The sequence below is a fragment of the Hemitrygon akajei genome, chromosome 25 (assembly GCF_048418815.1).
Source record: "Hemitrygon akajei chromosome 25, sHemAka1.3, whole genome shotgun sequence".
In the NCBI taxonomy this organism is placed as follows: Eukaryota; Metazoa; Chordata; class Chondrichthyes; order Myliobatiformes; family Dasyatidae; genus Hemitrygon; species Hemitrygon akajei.
The window spans coordinates 20079913-20099102 of NC_133148.1; the positions used below are offsets into that span (position 1 = coordinate 20079913).

At 51.4% G+C, this 19190-nt stretch overlaps 1 protein-coding gene across 1 annotated transcript; it reads left to right on the forward strand.

The window, feature by feature from the left end:
* The first annotated feature begins 309 nt into the window (after positions 1–309).
* On the forward strand, positions 310–17780 carry LOC140716178 (uncharacterized). Its single transcript, XM_073028822.1, has 3 exons — positions 310–420; positions 7316–8101; positions 16522–17780. The coding sequence occupies exons 2-3, from the start codon at positions 7326–7328 to the stop codon at positions 17297–17299; spliced, it is 1554 nt and encodes a 517-aa protein (XP_072884923.1). The 5' UTR covers positions 310–420; positions 7316–7325; the 3' UTR covers positions 17300–17780.
* The last annotated feature ends 1410 nt before the right edge of the window (positions 17781–19190 follow it).

A 19190-nucleotide genomic window follows, 5' to 3' on the forward strand; every position in this document is an offset into this window, starting at 1 on the left:
TCGACCCGATCCGTCCCTTGACTTCCACAGAGATGCCGCCTCGTCAGTTGATTTCTTCCGCTCAATCGCAGTTCCTTTAGCATTTTGCTTTTTGGAACTCATTGACGACTGTCTGGTTGAAGAGCTTCCTACAGTGTTTAGAAGAAAAACTTCATTCACTAGCTGCAAGGCAAATAGCGCCGATTCGGACCCGAAAAGCGCCATTTAAAAGAAACGTGGAAGTAGATGGCGTATAATCTAACCAGAAGGCCCCGGGCTGCTGAAAACGCTCTGTCTGCGTAACGGGAACCGGAAAACGGCGTCTGGAGCGTGCGCAGTGCCGTCGATGGCGAGGGAAGGGTTCCGGAGGGATGAAGGTTGAGGTCCAGCGGCTGGCGATCCGACTGCTGGCGGGAGGAGGCGCCGGGAGCTCGGTCCCAGGTAGGAGCGGGGCGCCGGGCTGCCGTTTCAGTCATTGCAGAGGGGCAGACTCCGGGCTGTGTGGGTGGGTGATGGAGCCATGGGCATTCGGGGACAGTCCAAGTCCCCTCCCTCCCTCCCGGACCCCGGGAATTCACTCACCGGCAGGAGAGTCCCCGGGATCGGGAGCGGAGACCTCGGGAATTCACAGCAGCGACGGACAGCATGTTGGCAATAAGACTGGACTGCAGTAACAAAGAATCCTTGACCCAGTCACACGGAGCCGTATCGCCATGTCTCAGCTCGACATGCCTTTCTAACTGAGAGACTGCCACGGTTGTACGAACGTCGGTATGAGAGAGCATGGACTTGATGGACAAATTCAAGCTTTTTCCCCCTCTGGAGTGCGGAAACGGAGGCGGAGGAACGACCTGAGGTAGAGGCAGGGTCGGTGATCAGAATACCTGCCTTCAGGGTGCAAACGTCAAATACTAGACGCTATAGGTCAAAAGAGAAACTGTACTTAAAAAAAATATATTTATTGAAATACAGCGCAGATTGGGCCTTTACTGCCAGCAACCCCTCTTCCATTTAACCCTCGCCTAATCACGGCACAATGTACAATGACCACTTAACCTATGAACCGGTTCATCTTTGGACTGTGGGAGGAAACCAGAGCACCTGGAGGAGACCCAAGGGGAAATCCCCCCCCCCCCGGGTCTCCTGCACTTTACAGCGCTGTGCTAACCGCTGCACTCCCGAGCCGCCCCGCGAGGCGAGTTTCCTCTATGGGAAGGATGGTAGGTGCCGGCGGAAGCAAATACCACAGTTGTGGTAATGCGTAAGAGGCATTTAGAGAGGCAGGGATTGGAGAGATATGGCAGACGGGGTGAGTTTATCCGGATGATGGTGCGACGTGGGTCAGCACAGATATTGTTGGTTGAGTTGCCGTCTGCGTGGGAGAAGGAACAGGCCATTCACCCCTCGGCCTGCCCTGCCCCAGGATGCTAATTTCGGGTTTTCAGTTGAAATCAATCAGGTCTGTTATCACTGACATACGTCCTGAAGTTTGTTGTTTTGTGGCAGCCGTACAGTGTGAAACATTTTAAAATAAGTTACAATAAAAAGGGAGATAGTACAAGGTGGAATGGTTCCTGGGTTCATGGGCCGTTCGGAACTCAAATGGCAGAGGGGAAGAAGGTGTTCATAAAATGCTGAATGTTCCCTCCCGCCCGCATACACGGTCCTCACCCCCACAATCGGCTGGCTTTGGTCTCGGAGGGTCGGGAATGTGCCCATCCGGCTTCAACTTCTGGACTTTCAATCAGTATGGGCTCTGACCCGGACCACCGGTCAATCTTCCCCCCACCCCCGGGCTCCGACTCTGACCACCAGTCAATCTCCCCCCCCCCACCCCCGGGCTCCGACCCGGACCACCGGTCAATCTCCCCCCCACCCCAGGGCTCCGACTCTGACCACCAGTCAATCCCCCCACCCCCCCACCCCCGGGCTCCGACTCTGACCACCAGTCAATCTCCCCCCCCCCCACCCCCGGGCTCCGACTCTGACCACCAGTCAATCTCCCCCCCCCCCACACCCGGGCTCCGACCCGGACCACCGGTCAATCTCCCCCCCCACCCCCGGGCTCTGACTCTGACCACCAGTCAATCCCCCCCCGGGCTCCATGGATCCAGGACTCACAGGCGAATGAGGGCAAAACCCAGAATCAGAATGGGGTTTATTATCACTGACGTGTTTTTCGATGTTGATGTTTTGCGGCAGTAAAGAAAACCACTGCAAGTTACACCAGGAAATAGAGAAAGTAAAAGAGTAGTGGAAAGAGAGTGAAGTGGTGAGGCAGTGTCCTTGGGTTCATTGCCCATTCAGAAATCTGAGAGAGGAGCAGTACAATCTGTTCCTGAAACTTTGCGAGTGCCTTCAGGCTCCTGTACCTCCTCTCTGATGGTGGCAATGAGAAGAGGGCGTGTCCTGCGGGGAGAGTCCTTGGTGACGGAGGCATCGGCTTCTGAATGTGTCCTTGATGGAGAGGCTAGTGCCGGTGGTGGAGCTGGCTGTAACCCTGTGCTAATTACCCTGACTGACCTGTTGTGGGGGTGGAACTGGACTCTCTGACGGTGGTGGAGCTGGCTGTAACCCTGTGCTAATTACCCTGACTGACCTGTTGTGGGGGTGGAACTGGACTCTCTGACGGTGGTGGAGCTGGCTGTAACCCTGTGCTAATTACCCTGACTGACCTGTTGTGGGAGTGGAACTGGACTCTCTGACGGTGGTGGAGCCGGCTGTAACCCTGTGCTAATTACCCTGACTGACCTGTTGTGGGGGTGGAACTGGACTCTCTGACGGTGGTGGAGCCGGCTGTAACCCTGTGCTAATTACCCTGACCTGACCTGTTGTGGGGGTGGACTGGACTCTCTGCCGGTGGTGGAGCCGGCTGTAACCCTGTGCTAATTACCCTGACTGACCTGTTGTGTGGGTGGAACTGGACTCTCTGCCGGTGGTGGAGCTGGCTGTAACCCTGTGCTACTTACCCTGACTGATCTGTTGTGGGGGTGGAACTGGACTCTCTGACGGTGGTGGAGCTGGCTGTAACCCTGTGCTAATTACCCTGACTGACCTGTTGTGGGGGTGGACTGGACTCTCTGACGGTGGTGGAGCTGGCTGTAACCCTGTGCTACGTACCCTGACTGACCTGTAGTGGGGGTGGAACTGGACTCTCTGACGGTGGTGGAGCTGGCTGTAACCCTGTGGTAATTACCCTGACTGACCTGTTGTGGGGGTGGAACTGGACTCTCTGACGGTGGTGGAGCTGGCTGTAACCCTGTGCTAATTACCTTGACTGACCTGTTGTGGGGGTGGAACTGGACTCTCTGACGGTGGTGGAGCTGGCTGTAACCCTGTGCTAATTACCCTGACCTGACCTGTTGTGGGGGTGGAACTGGACTCTCTGACGGTGGTGGAGCTGGCTGTAACCCTGTGCTAATTACCCTGACTGACCTGTTGTGGGGGTGGAACTGGACTCTCTGACAGTGGTGGAGCTGGCTGTAACCCTGTGCTAATTACCCTGACTGACCTGTTGTGGGGGTGGAACTGGACTCTCTGACAGTGGTGGAGCTGGCTGTAACCCTGTGCTAATTACCCTGACTGACCTGTTGTGGGGGTGGAACTGGACTCTCTGACGGTGGTGGAGCTGGCTGTAACCCTGTGCTACTTACCCTGACTGACCTGTTGTGGGGGTGGAACTGGACTCTCTGACGGTGGTGGAGCTGGCTGTAACCCTGTGCTACGTACCCTGACTGACCTGTTGTGGGGGTGGAACTGGACTCTCTGACAGTGGTGGAGCTGGCTGTAACCCTGTGCTACGTACCCTGACTGACCTGTTGTGGGGGTGGAACTGGACTCTCTGACGGTGGTGGAGCTGGCTGTAACCCTGTGCTAATTACCCTGACTGACCTGTTGTGGGGGTGGAACTGGACTCTCTGACGGTGGTGGAGCTGGCTGTAACCCTGTGCTACTTACCCTGACTGACCTGTTGTGGGGGTGGAACTGGACTCTCTGACGGTGGTGGAGCTGGCTGTAACCCTGTGCTAATTACCCTGACTGACCTGTTGTGGGGGTGGAACTGGACTCTCTGACGGTGGTGGAGCTGGCTGTAACCCTGTGCTACGTACCCTGACTGACCTGTTGTGGGGGTGGAACTGGACTCTCTGACGGTGGTGGAGCTGGCTGTAACCCTGTGCTACGTACCCTGACTGACCTGTTGTGGGGGTGGAACTGGACTCTCTGACGGTGGTGGAGCTGGCTGTAACCCTGTGCTAATTACCCTGACTGACCTGTTGTGGGGGTGGAACTGGACTCTCTGACGGTGGTGGAGCTGGCTGTAACCCTGTGCTAATTACCCTGACTGACCTGTTGTGGGGGTGGAACTGGACTCTCTGACGGTGGTGGAGCTGGCTGTAACCCTGTGCTAATTACCCTGACTGACCTGTTGTGGGGGTGGAACTGGACTCTCTGACGGTGGTGGAGCTGGCTGTAACCCTGTGCTAATTACCCTGACTGACCTGTTGTGGGGGTGGAACTGGACTCTCTGACGGTGGTGGAGCTGGCTGTAACCCTGTGCTAATTACCCTGACCTGACCTGTTGTGGGGGTGGAACTGGATTCTCTGACGGTGGTGGAGCTGGCTGTAACCCTGTGCTAATTACCCTGACTGACCTGTTGTGGGGGTGGAACTGGACTCTCTGATGGTGGTGGAGCTGGCTGTAACCCTGTGCTACGTACCCTGACTGACCTGTCGTGGGGGTGGAACTGGACTCTCTGCCGGTAGTGGAGCTGGCTGTAACCCTGTGCTAATTACCCTGACTGACCTGTTGTGGGGGTGGAACTGGACTCTCTGACGGTGGTGGAGCTGGCTGTAACCCTGTGCTAATTACCCTGACTGACCTGTTGTGGGGGTGGAACTGGACTCTCTGACGGTGGTGGAGCTGGCTGTAACCCTGTGCTAATTACCCTGACTGACCTGTTGTGGGGGTGGAACTGGACTCTCTGATGGTGGTGGAGCTGGCTGTAACCCTGTGCTACGTACCCTGACTGACCTGTTGTGGGGGTGGAACTGGACTCTCTGCCGGTGGTGGAGCTGGCTGTAACCCTGTGCTAATTACCCTGACTGACCTGTTGTGGGGGTGGAACTGGACTCTGTGACGGTGGAGGAGCTGGCTGTAACCCTGACCACGTTTGCCGGTCGACCCTCTCTGCCTGGCACCGTGCTGAATCGCTTGGAATCCGTTCTTTCTGAATGTCCGGATGCGCCGCATCATCTGGTCATTTCTTACCGTTTCTGCAGATTGCGATCTCAAAGCAAAAACGCTCAACAGGTCTGTTAAACGTGATCTGCCTTTTATGAATCCACGTTGATCTCGATCGGGAATTCCCGACCTCTTTATGCCATGGAACAATACCATTAAGCAAGAGGACTGTGGAATCCCAGGTTGGGAAGCCCTGGTCTGTTCCCACGTCCTTGGAAATAATCTCCAGCGTTTTCCCCGTGTTCTCTGGGTGCTTGTTTCTCCTCTCTCTCCTTTCCCAAACGGAGAGACTACACGCAGATCAATGCAAACAACACCGGGAGAGAGCTGGGTGGGTCAGGCAGCCTCAGGGGAGGGAAATGGAGAGCTGACGTTCGGATCGAGACCCTTCATCTGGACCAGCTGAGTGAACCCTGGCTGAAGGGACTCGAACCAAAATGCCAATTGCCCATCTCCCTGCACAGGAGCTGCCGAGCTCCCCCATCGTATTGGGGCAAACTGCAGATCTGCAGTTAATTGTGTCCTCTTTCAGAAATCAATCTTTCCCCGCCCGGCAGGCAGCGGCAGTGTTTCAACAGTGTTGGCTGGAACTCCATGGAACCATTTCTTACCACTGTGAAGAGGCCCTCAGGACTCGCACCACCAGCTTCAGGATTAGTTGTTACCCCTCAGCCATCAGGCTCTCGAACCACAGGGGATGACTTCACTTGCCCCATCATTGAAATGTTCCCGCAGCCAATGGACTCACTTTCAAGGACTCTTCGTCTCACCTTCTTGATGTTTATTGTTTGTTTATTTATTATCATTATTTCTCTTGTATTTGCACAGTTTGTCTTTTGCACGCTGGTTGAACGCCCAAGTTGGTGCGGGTCGTTCATTGTGATTCTGTCGTGATTCTTATTCTATTATGGATTTGTTGAGGAAGACGTATCTCAGGGTTGTATATGGTGACGTGTATGTACTTTGATAATCGGCTTACGTTGAACTTCGAACATTTCAGCTCTTGTGTTCAAAGGCCGCCGATGGTTGGATCCCAGCGGAGACAGTAACTCCGATGGACCTTGACGGTGTTGTTTGGGTTGGGTGTGACTCCTCCGCCGTGAAGACCCTGTGAAATGGGTTTAAATGCGGGGTGGGGAATGGATGGAGTGAAATAAAGACGATGGGATGGAAAGGGGAGATGTGTTTGGTGTCAGTGTAGATGGGGTGCTGGTTAGTTCCACTGGGGCAAAGGCTTCCAATGTGGTGTGACCTTCTGCGTCCGCGCTGAGATTCTCTCCACAGTGAGCAGACACATTATGCAGGTGCTGGGTGGCAGGGATGGGCCTGCTGGGGCTCCCTACCCCACCCCACCCCAATACAGGTTGGGAATTTGATGGACCTGGTTATCCCAGGAAAGATGTGACTGCAGGTCAGTAGGGAAAGGGGATGGTGGCAAGCTGGCTGACGGGGAGGGAAGGGGGCAGAGGCAGATGGACTGTGGCCCCGTTCTCTGTGACTCTGGCCCTGTACCCGCTGGAATTTAGGAGAATGGGGGGGGGGGGGAATCTCATTGAAAGTATTGACTATTGAAAGGTGTCCTAAATAGAGTGGGTGTGTAGAGGATGTTTTCTCTAGTGGGGGGGGGTCAGAGGGCACAGCTTCAGAATATGTCCATTTAGAGCAGAGATGTGGAGTCATTTCCTTAGCCAGAGTGTGAAGAATCTGTGGAATTCAAAGTAAATTGATTATCAAAGTACAGAAACGTCACCATATACAACCCTGAGATTCACTTTTATACAGGCATGCTCAATACATCCATAACAGAATAATGTATCGAAAGAGCTGAACAATTTGCCCCATCTTTTTTTAATCATTTTTTATTCATTGTCCTTAGCTATTGGACTTCTGCATTTCTGCATTTTCCCAATGCTCTCTGTCCGCTTGCCCTTAATAAAATGATCATGAAGTAATGAGCTTTATGTCTCTTTCATGACTTCCAGAAAACATCAGAATCCAACGATGGAGAGGCCAACGGCAACTTTTGGGGCCTTTTCTTTTTGTTTATCAGAGTGTCTGTCACAATACTTTCTATTTTTTGTGTTTATTTTGCAGGCTGCCAGTGATGGAGAATTCTCAGACAGGAAAGCAAACAACATCCCGTGGCTTGCCAGAGGCACCGGGAGGGGACCGGGCCTTGAGTGCGGATCAGGGGCGCTCCGCTCACGGGAGGGAGAAGCAGTTCACGTGCCCCGACTGCGGGCGCGGCTTCATCCGGGCCTCCGGGCTGACGAGGCACCAGTGCACTCACAGCGGGGAGAAACTGTGGAAGTGCGGGGACTGCGGGAAAGGGTTCTGTTACCCGTCCTGGCTGGAGATCCACCGCCGCAGTCACACCAGGGAGAAGCCGTTCATCTGCTCCATGTGCGGCAAGGGATTCTGCTGCCTGTCCAACCTCACCACGCACCAGAGGTTCCACACGCGGGAGAGGCCGTTCACCTGCTCCGAGTGCGGGAAGGGCTTCACTCAGTCGTCCTCCCTGCTGACGCACCGGCGAGTTCACAGCGGCGAGCGGCCGTTCACCTGCACCGTGTGCGGGAAAGGGTTCACTCTGTCCTCTTACCTGGTGAGACACCAGCAGGTGCACACTGGGGAGAGGCCGTTCACCTGCTCCGAGTGCGGGAAGGGCTTCACTCTGTCCTCTTGCCTGGTGAGGCACCAGCAGGTGCACACCGGGGAGAGGCCGTTCACCTGCTCCGAGTGCGGGAAGGGGTTCACTCAGCTGTCCAACCTGGTGTCGCACCAGCGAGTTCACACCGGGGAGAGGCCGTTCACCTGCGCCGTGTGCGGGAAGGGGTTCAGTTACTCGTCCAACCTACGGAAACACCAGCGCGTTCACAAGTGACGGCAGGAGCCGGACACTGTCGTCGTTGCTCCTGATAACTAAATCCCAGACTGGGCCATGGCTGGAGCTCAATGTACCTGAAAAATGTAAAACCTCTCATTTTTATTGTGAGCAAATTCACCTCCATGTTCGTCCTCCCTCGCTGTCTCCTCATTTTTTTAAAAGGAACATTTTTACCCCACCCGAAAGGGGGGAGAAATGAAAAGCCGTTGGAAATGGGGTTGAGAGGGAAAATGAAGAGAAGGTAGAGTGGACTCGATGGGCTGAATGGCCTAATCCCACTCCTGTGTCTTGCTGCTTCAGAAGATTGGGGAGAGCTGCTAACCCTGTGCGGGACTGAGGCTGCTCAACGTTACAGAATGAACACAGATTGATACATTACTGCTCACCGTGCTGCGTCCAATCAGATTGGTCGCCTGACTGTGACATCACGTGGGCAGAATTCAGTTCCAATCATTGGTCTGATCTGATTGGTTGGAGTGGGAGCAGGGGAGATGATGCAACAAGATGGCAATGCGGGTGACCACTATCCAGGTGGAGTCGGTGTGTCATTACAGCGGAGTACGTAAATCGCAAACTTCTTCCTAGTCAAATGGTTTATTTGGCAACTGGGGCTCCACAGAGGCGTGATGCTGTTGCAGCTCAGGGCGTTCTGCAGACTGGAGTTCAATCCCGGCGCCGTTCCGTAAGGAGTCTCTGTACGTCCCCTGTGGAATGCTTGGGTTTCCCCCTGGTCTCCTCCCACAGTCCAAAGATGAGAACCTGGGCAGGGGGATTGGTCCCGTGATTCGTTCAGGGCTAATTGGAGTTGTCAGAGGATGCCGGGGTGCTCGGAGGGCCCACGCCGAGCTGTATCGGTAAATAAAAATAAATAAATCCCGGCTTCCTCTTCAAGGAGTCTGTACATTTCTCCCTGTGGAACGCGAGGGCTCGACGGGCTAGTCCTAACAAATAAATAGATAGAAATAGAGCTTTGGGTTTACTCGTTTGGGGGTGGGGAGGGGAGGATCTTGAGTTGTACGATCTTGATGATGGTCCAGTGAGAGATCGAAGCCCTCGGTGTTTGTACAGGATGAAGCTGCAGCCTTCAGTGATCACAGTGACAGGGAGCTTCGCTCTGATTGGGGCTTAATAAGCCACACTGGCAGCATCTTGCTCATCGCTGATTGGCTGGAGTTAAATCCTGTAACACACAAGAGCTCGTGTGTTTGACAATTAAATACAGAGAAAATCATAGTCCACGTTCAGCCCAAGCCGAACCTGAGTTGTGTGCCTGCTTAAATTATGAGAAAGCTCGCTGTTTATTTAAGGAGTTGGCTGATTTGATACAAGTCCGTACGGTCTTTCAGTGTCTAACTGCTGCTCTTTTGCCCATTCTGTGCCGATAGAATAGAGGACAGTTCCCTGCGCTTTATTGTGGATGAAACAATAAACAAGCTATTTTCAAAGCTTGCAGAGGGATCTGGACCAGCTGGAAAAATGGGCTGAAAAATGGCAGATGCAGTTTAATACAGACAAGTGTGAGGTGTTGCACTTCGAAAGGGAAAACCAAGGTAGAACATACAAGGTAAATGGTAGGGCACTGAGGAGTGCAGTAGAACAGAGGGATCTGGGAATACAGATACAAAATTCCCTAAAAGTGGTGTCACAGGTGGATAGGGTCGTAAAGAGAGCTTTTGGTACATTGGCCTTTATAAATCAAAGTATTGAGTATAAGAGTTGGAATGTTATGGTGAGGTTGTACAAGGCATTGGTGAGGCCGAATTTGGAGTATTATGAGTAGTTTTGGTCACCGAATTACAGGAAGGATATTAATAAGGTTGAAAGAGTGCAGAGAAGGTTTACAAGGATGTTGCCGGGACTTGAGAAACTGAGTTGCAGAGAAAGGTTGAATAGGTTAGGACTTTATTTCCTGGAGCGTAGAAGAATGAGGGGAGATTTGATAGAGGTGTATAAAATTATGATGGGTATAGACAGAGTGAATGCAAGCAGACTTTTTCCACTGAGGCTAGGGGGGAAAAACCCAGAGGTCATGGGTTAAGGGTGAAGGGGGAAAAGTTTAAAGGGAACATTGGGGGGGGGTCTTCTTCACACAGAGAGTGGTGGGAGTGTGGAATGAGCTGCCAGATGAAGTGGTAAATGCGGGCTCACTTTTCACATTTAAGAAAAACTTGAACAGGTATATGGATGAGAGGGGTTTGGAGGGATTTGGTCCAGGTGCAGGTCAGTGGGACTAGGCAGAGAAACGGTTCGGCACAGCCAAGAAGGGCCGAAAGGCCTGTTTCTGTGCCATAATGTTCCATGAAACGCCACCTCAGAGGCCGATACGTACAGCAGTTGTGCCGAGCCTTTGTGTAAATAGAGCACACCTTTGTAACGAAAGTACTGATGAGAAAGCACAGATTGTTCCAGTGGTGGCTCGCGGGCAACGTCAGCTCCAGACCGTTGTTTGTCGAGAGCCTCGAGAACCAGGAACTCGGGATCAGCCCTGAGGAAATGGCGAGCGGACTCGATGGGCCAAATGGCCTAACTCGGCCTCTGTATCTTGGGGTGTTTATTGGTGTGGTGACAGGGAAGGGAGGTCCAATAGTTAAAGCGGAAATGGGGAACGTGGTACCTACTGAGAGTACACTGAGCCGCCCGGTTGCTCAGTATCACGCAGGATGAGTGACCATCACAAACCGCTGCTGCAGTTTCTCAATCACCGTCCCTGTCTCCAAATATATATAAAATCCAAACACACCGATGTGTAATCGTTGGTAATCCCCCAAGATGAAACCTGTTGTCACTCCATTTCCACTGGAGTCATGCATTATACCGAGGAACCTATGTTTAGTTTATATACCGAGGAACCTATGTTTAGTTTATATACCACTCTCACCCTGCCCAATGCAGAAAGCACCGTGGTTTTGGAATTGATGTCAATAGTATTCTCTACCCCGTGTGGCTGACTTTGAGGTTTTTGCAAGAGTAAAATTTACATTCATTTTGCTCTGCACAGATTCTGCTTGGCAGTAGTGAATAGCTGCCGAATTATTAGTGTGGATTTTGAAGTTCATTGTAACTGTTTTGCGTCATCTGTTCCTATTCCAGCCCAGACTGCTGCTGCTCCTGTTGTCCATTATATTGCCTCTTCTGTCTACTTGAGAAAATGATCTGAAATGAATACCTCTTTCCTGGCTGTTGCCTTAAGGCGTTGATCAACTCATTTAGCTTGTTAACAAATGGTGGTTTCTCATTCACAGAACAGACTGAGGATGCCGGAAATCTTTAATATTGAAATGCCGGGAACACTCAGCACGTCAGGCAGACTCGACAGAAACAGTTAACGTTTCAAGTCAGAAGCTTTTCATAAGACCGATGGTTTGAGATGTGTCTATTTTAACGCAAGGAGTGTTATAAACAAAGTGGATGAGCTTAGAGCGTGGATCAGTACTTGGAGCTGTGATGTGGTGGCCATGATAGAGACTTGGATGGTTCAGGGACAGGAATGGTTACTTCAAGAGCCAGGCTTGAGATGTTTCACAAAGGACAGGGAGGAAGGCTAAAGAGGTGGAGACATTGCGCTGCTGATCAGAGATAGTGTCACAGCTACAGAAAAGGAGGAAGTCATGGAGGCATTGTTCATGGAGATTCTGTGGGTGGGAATTGGGAACAGGAAGGGGTCAATAATTCTACTGGGTGTTTTTTATAGACCACCCAATAGTAACAGGGACATCGAGGAGCAGATAGGGAGACAGATTCTGGAAAGGTGTAATAGTAGCAGGGTTGTCGTGGTGGGAGATTTTAATTTCCCAAATATCGATTGGTATGCCTCTAGAACGAGGGGCTTAGATGGGGTGGAGTTTGTTAGGTGTGTTCAAGAAGGTTTCTTGACACAAGGTGTAGATAAGCCTACAAGAGGAGAGGCTGTACTTGATCTGGTATTGGGAAATGAACCTAGTCAGGTATCAGATCTCAGTGGGAGAGCATTTTGGAGATAGTGATCACAATTCTATCTCCTTTCCCATAGCATTGGAGAGGGATAGGAACAGACAAGTTAGGAAAGTGTTTAATTGGAGTAAGGGGAAATATGAGTCCACCAGGCAGGAACTTGGATGCATAAACTGGGAAAAGATGTTCTCAGGGAAATGTACGGAAGAAATGTGGCAAATGTTCAGGGGATATTTGCATAGAGATCTACACAGGTACATTCCAATGAGAATGGTGGTAGGATACAGGAAACATGGTGTACAAAGGCTGTTGTAAATCTGCTTAAGAAGAAAAGAAAAGCTTACAAAAGGTTCAAAAAACTAGGTAATGATAAGAGATCTAGAAGATTATAAGGCTAGTAGGAAGGAGTTTAAGAATGAAATTAGCAGAGCCCAAAGGGGCCATGAGAAGGCCTTGGTGAGCAGGATTAAGGAAAACCCCAAGCCATTCTACAAGTATGTGAAGAGCAAGAGGATAAGACATGAGAGAATAGGACCTATCAAGTGTGACAGTGGAAAAGTGTGTAGGGAACTGGAGGAGATGGCAGAGGTACTTAATGAATACTTTGCTTCAGTATTCACCATGGAAAAGGATCTTGTTGATTGTAGGGATGACTTACAGCAGACTGAAAAGCTTGAGCATATAGATATTAAGAAAGAGGTTGTGCTGGATCTTTTGGAAAGCATCAAGTTGGATAAGTCACTGGGACTGGATGAGTTATACCCCAGGCTACTGTGGGAAGCGAGGGAGGTGATTGCTGAGCCTCTGGTGATGATCTTTGCATCATCAATGGGGATGGGAGAGGTTCCAGAGGATTGGAGAGTTGCGGATGTTGTTCTTTTATTCAAGAAAGGGAGTAGAGATAGTCCAGGAAATTATAGACCAGTGAGTCTTACTTCAGTGGTTGGTAAGTTGATGGAGAAGATACTGAGAGGCAGGATTTATAAACATTTGGAGAGGTATAATATGATTAGGAATAGTTGGCATGGCTTTGTCAAAGGCAGGTCATGCCTTATACGCCTGATTGAATTTTTTGAGGATGTGACTAAACACATTGATGAAGGAAGATCAGTAGATGTAGTGTATATGGATTTCAGCAAGGCATTTGATAAGGTACCCCATGCAAGGCTTATTGAGAAAGTAAGGAGGCATGGGATCCAAGGGGACATTGCTCTGTGGATCCAGAAGTGGCTTGTTCACAGAAGGCAAAGAGTAGTTGTAGACGGGTCATATTCTGCATGGAGGTCAGTCACCAGTGGAGTATCACAGGGATCTGTTCTGGGACCCCTACTCTTTATGATTTTTATAAATGACCTGGATGAAGAAGTGGAGGGATGGGTTAGTAAATTTGCTGATGACATAAAGGTTGGAGGTGTTGTGGATAGTGTAGACGGATGTGAGAGGTTACAGCAGGACATTGATTGGATGGAAAACTGGGCTGAGAAGTGGCAGATGGAGTTCAACCCAGGAAAGTGTGAGGTGGTTCATTTCGGTAGGTCAAATATGATGGCAGAATATAGTATTAATGGTAAGACTCTTGGCAGTGTGGAGGATCAGAGGGATCTTGGGGTCCGAGTCCATCGGACGCTCAAAGCAGCTTCGCAGGTTAAAGAGGCATGTGATGCTTATAAGGGTTAACATATGAGGAGTGTTTGATGGCTCTGGGCCTGTACTTGCTGGTGTTTAGAAGAACGGGGGAGGATCTCACTGAAACCTTTTGAATACTGAAAGGCCTAGACAGAGTGGATGTGGAGAGGATATTTCCGATAGTGGGAGAGTCAAGCCTCAAAAATGGGAGCGTCTTCAGAAGGCGATACCTCAAAGCGATCGCATCTCCGTCACCCAGGGCATGCCCTCTTCTCATTCCGACCATCAGGTAGGTACAGGAGCCTGAAGACGGACGATTGAGGAATAGCTTCGCATCCGCCGTCAGATTTCTGAATGGACAATGAAACTGTGAACTCTATCTCGCCTTTCATCTTTTTTTTTGGCAATACATTAATACATTTTAGATATATTATTATGTAACAACTAATTTCAAGGCATTGCTAGCGATATTAAACCTGATTTTGAATCACTAATTATCGGGAAACGCCAAAGCGAGGAACGCACCTCGTAGACCTTGAATCCAATTTTAAATCTTATTGGAAACTAAATAATTCCATTTTGGGGCATGAAGTTGTTCCTTTGCACATCAAAAAGTTGGTAACCTTTTTACATAAAGCGATGCTAGAGAATAATTTCTGTACAAATTGGGAACTTTTAAAATTTGAATCTGCCAATTTTTTTTTAGGAGATACAGTAGTGATTTTAGTAAAGAAAATTGGAAGAGCAATTATTGATCTCAAAGATTGCAAATTTGTGTGAATTGTTTCCAGACAACCTTTCAGGGAGAGATAAACGTGGGGCTGGCTTTGTTATAGGATAAGTTAAACCATTTTTATCTTATAAAGGCAGAAGGGGCATATGTGAGATCTAGAAAACAATGGCTGGAAGAGGGTGAACAAAGTACAGCTTATTTCCTTCGGTTAGAAAAGCTCGTGCCCAATTCAATTCTATTCATCAGCTTAATATTGATGGTGTGATCACAGAGGACCTCGTAGCCCGCGAACGGAACCGAGGACGCAGGCGCAAAGGGCAGAGTTCGGAAATGACCTAAGGAGCATGCGCGGCGCTTTTCGCCGCAGCTGATTGTAACGGGCTGGTGTTTATTGAGGAGTCGCCGGCCGGGGCGCGGGTCCGGGACCGAGGAGCAGCCGCCGTCCGGGGGAGGAATCGCTACGCGTTCTGGGAGCTCCGCCGGTAGCCATATTGCGGACGGGAGTTCCCAACCGCCGCGGTCGACTCCGACCCCCGCAAGCCCGAGCGGCCGGGGGATCCGGGCGAGACGCCGAGGCCGCCAGGAGCAGGGCGCTTTCTGCAGCGCGGGCGTTTCTGGGTAAGATGGTCGCCATTGATTGCTCCGCAGAACGTTGTTTTGTCAACTCGTCTAAAAACGCAGGTGGGCCGAATGGGAACGGGTAGGAGCTCTTTTAGACCTCGAAGACATCATCAGTGCTTTGGTCTTGACTGTGGCAATGGGAACTTCTGACGTTAAATGACGTTCAAGTTGTTAAATAAGATCTGTTGTGAATCTTACCTGTTCCATTTAGAATTACCCCACTTCTCTATGTCCATTATCTCTGGAATCATTTTGCGATCCTGAGGTAACTTTTCTCGAATATATCCAGGGGGCTTTAGTATCCAGCTGAGAAAATGTCATCTCTAACAGTATAATAACCTTTTAATACCTTATTGGAATGTACTGCAAGTAAGTACATGTAGTACCGTTTATGGCAATAACTTTGACTTTGGCTAGACTTGTTTCTTGTATTTGCAACCCTAGAGTTGCACTTAAAGTTCTCATGTTCTGTCAGAGGTGAAAGCACAACCAATTAAGTCACAGTTCATCATGGAAACTAAAATGATCTCATCTGAAATTTGTCCTGTGCCTATGTACACCATCTTAAAAATTTCTTCCTCCAGGCAATCAACTGTTCTAGTTAGCGCTGCACTCCCATCCCCTCTATCTATTCCACCCCACTCTCCATCACTGTATAGTAAACACTTTAAACCACATTTTACAATGTTTTTACATTGTAAATGCACGTCGGTGTTAATGTATTATGCTGATTTTATTCCGTCTGTGTCCTTTAATCTCTAACTTTATATAATTCTTTGTTCTTTTTAACTGTTGCTTTTTGTTGCATGTCATGCCAGGCACCACGGCAAATTCCTAATACATGTAAACGTGTTTGGTGAATAAAGTTGATCCTTGACGACTTTTATCCACTCTGCTTACAGGATAGAGCAACCGGAGATTTCTTCATGGGAGTCCCAGACGCAACGCCACACGAGCTCCACGGTGTCGGCCAGTTCTCCAGCACCCGAACGCCATCGGTCTTCGAGCATGCAATGGGAGCCCCTTGTCCGCTTCGCCTCTGGGAAGGAGTCACCTACTCCAGTGTGGCCGGCCAGACAGTGAGGCGCACACAGCCCGAGTGAGGGGAGGGGGGGTCCAGTGGTCTGGCTGTGGTGAAAGCTCCAGTCACGGAGCCAGGGAAGACCCTGTGGAGAAAGCACAGAACCAAACGTGCGAGAGGGAGGGGAGAGGGTTCGATCGATCAACCGTAAAGGTGTGTAAAAAGCCTCCTTGACCGAAGCGACGCGTCGATATCGCCGTTGATCCGTGGAAAAGAAGCTTTTCCGGTTCCGGCTTGAAACCGATGCATCATGACAGGAGTGATTCCCCCTGTTCCGTGTCTGAATAATCATTCACTGATTTTCCCTCCTGCTGGAAATGACTCCGCCCTTGTGTCAGTAGCTCCAGCGCAAACCCGCTGGCGGCAAGCCACTCGACTGCCGTGAACGTGGACAGATCCGCCATGTCGTCTCAGCTGACGAGGCCCTTCCTCTGTTCCGCGTGTGGCAAGGCATTCACGCAGTCCTACGACCTGATGAGGCACCAGCGGGTCCACACCGGGGAGCGGCCGTTCGCCTGCGCCGTGTGCGGGAGGGGCTTCACCCTGTCGTCCAGCCTGGTGACCCACCAGCAGGTCCACACCGGGGAGAGGCCGTTCACCTGCTCCGAGTGCGGGAAGGGCTTCACTCGCTCGTCCAGCCTGATGACCCACCAGCGGGTCCACACCGGGGAGCGGCCGTTCACTTGTTCCGAGTGCGGGAAGGGGTTCAGTCAGTCAGCTAACCTCAAACGGCACCAGCAGGTCCACACCGGGGAGAGGCCGTTCACCTGCTCCGAGTGCGGGAAGGGGTTCATTTTGCCATCCCACCTGCTGACTCACCAACGGGTTCACACCGGCGAGAGGCCGTTTACCTGCTCGGAGTGCGGGAAGGGGTTCACCCGTTCTGCCAACCTGCTGGCGCACCAGCGGGTTCACACCGGGGAGAGGCCGTTCACCTGCACCGTGTGCGGGAAGGGATTCACTTGGTCTTCAGACCTGCTGACGCACCAGCGGGTTCACACCGGCGAGAGGCCGTTCACCTGCACCGTGTGCGGGAAGGGGTTCACCCGGTCATCTCACCTGGTGAGACACCAGCAGATTCACACTGGGGAGCGGCCGTTCAGCTGCTCGGAATGCGGGAGGGGATTCACTCGGTCTTCCAACCTGCTGAGGCACCAGCAGATTCACAACGGGGAGAAAGTTGAACTGGCAAAACGCTGAACTTTGATATGTTGCCTCTGCAGACACGTCAGTCAGTTCGCTGTGGGCAGGAAGTTCAGATCTGCGGCTGGCAGTGAAACAGAAGAGAGTTGACAAGTAGTGGCAGGCATCGGATTTTGCAGTAATTGTGGCAGCTGGTCACTCCCAGGACAGAACCGGGGTCATGGGTCATGGCTGGTCACTCTCAGGACGGAACCGGGGTCATGGGTCATGGCTGGTCACTCCCAGGACGGAACCGGGGTCATGGGTCATGGCTGGTCACTCCCAGGACGGAACCGGGGTCATGGGTCATGTCTGGACACTCCCAGGACGGAACCAGGGTCATGGGTCATGGCTGGTCACTCCCAGGACGGAACCGGGGTCATGGGTCATGGCTGGTCACTCCCAGGATGGAACCGGGGTCATGGGTCACAGCTGATGTTGGGAACTCCTGTGTCGGGGCTGGATTTTAATTCTCTGCGTCTGTGATAATAAATCAGTTCTGTTTTAAACTCTGACTCTCAGACCCTGAATGGCTCTACAATATACAAGAGTTGCGATGTTACAGTACTGTGTAAAAGTTTTTGCACATGGGTATAGCTCGGGTGCATGATTCTTTTGCGCAGTCCTGTATTAGCGTGGAGCAAAGAGTGAGTTTGTAAAACTGGCGGAAGTGAAGGATGTTGGAAATGGTGAGGGTGGAGAGATGTGAGAGGGGTGTGGGACAGACGCAGAGAAGGGATACCATGGACGAAGGTGGGGGAGTTGGTGTGGGAATGGTCACACCCAGCACTAAGACACCAGTCATTTGATTCCAAACGAGTGGTTTATCGATCATTACAGAATATCTCTCTGGTGTTTCCCACTCACTTAGTTGTTGGCGCACGGCCTAGTGGATAAGGCATCGGACTAGTAACCTGAAGGTCACTGGTTCCAACCTCTCCTGAGGCAGCGTGTTGTGTCCTTGAGCAAGGCACTTAACCACACATTGCTCTGTGACGACACCAGGTCCTAGAGTCCTTCCCTTGGACAACATCGGTAGTGTGGAGAGGGGAGACTTGCAGCTTGGGCAACTGTCGGTCTCCCATGCAACCCTGCCCAGGCCTGCGCCCTGGAAACCTTCCAAGGCGCAAATCCATGGTCTCACGAGACTAACGGATGCCTATTATTATTCCCACTCCCTGCCCATCCCCTTTTCCCAACCCTGTCCCTTTTCACTCTCAGTCCCTCAGTCGTAGTCCGCTCTCACTTCACTGAATTGTTTCTCCGTTTCTTTTCCTTCTCTGTGTTCATTCAACTCCCCATTAAATCCATCCCTGTCGTTCAGTCAACCCATCCGTGTGGTGACAGGTTCAACACTGTCCCTGCTCTGCGGGTGAATGGTTACCCCCCTGAATTCCCCACAGGCTGAAGAGTAAGAGCTTGCCCCTGGTGTTCTCTGTCCGTCGCTTTGGGGGATGAGGGGAGAAGCTACTAGTTTGATATTCTAGCAGAATCTCCCAGCTCATCTCAACACCGCAGACTGAAGAAAGTGACTGCAAAGGGCTGGAGGACACACGGACAGGTCACTGCAACACAGGACTCTGCTCCGGCTAGTGTAAAGGTGTGAGAACAGAGTGAGGGCCCTTCAGCTGTCTGGTCAGTTGGAGGGGGTCAAGTATCAGAGAGTGTGGCGCGTGGCCAAGTGGTTAAGGTGTTGGACTAGCGATCTGAAGGTCGTGAGTTCGAGCCCCAGCCAAGGCAGTGTGTTGTGTCCTTGAACAAGGCACTTAACCGCACATTGCTCCAGTCCACCCAGCTGAAAATGGGTACCGGCAAAATGCTGGGGGTTAACCTCGCGATAGACTGGCATCCTATACGGTGGGGAGGGGGGGGGGGGAGTCTCGTACTCTCTGTCGCTCAACGCCATGGC

Coding starts and splice junctions, on each gene's coding strand:
- LOC140716178 (XM_073028822.1), top strand. CDS start 7,326: ATGGAGAATTCTCAGACAGGAAAGCAAACAACATCCCGTGGCTTGCCA. Junction 8,102..16,521: donor AAACACCAGCGCGTTCACAA/GTGACGGCAGGA, acceptor TCAGCTGACGAG/GCCCTTCCTCTGTTCCGCGT.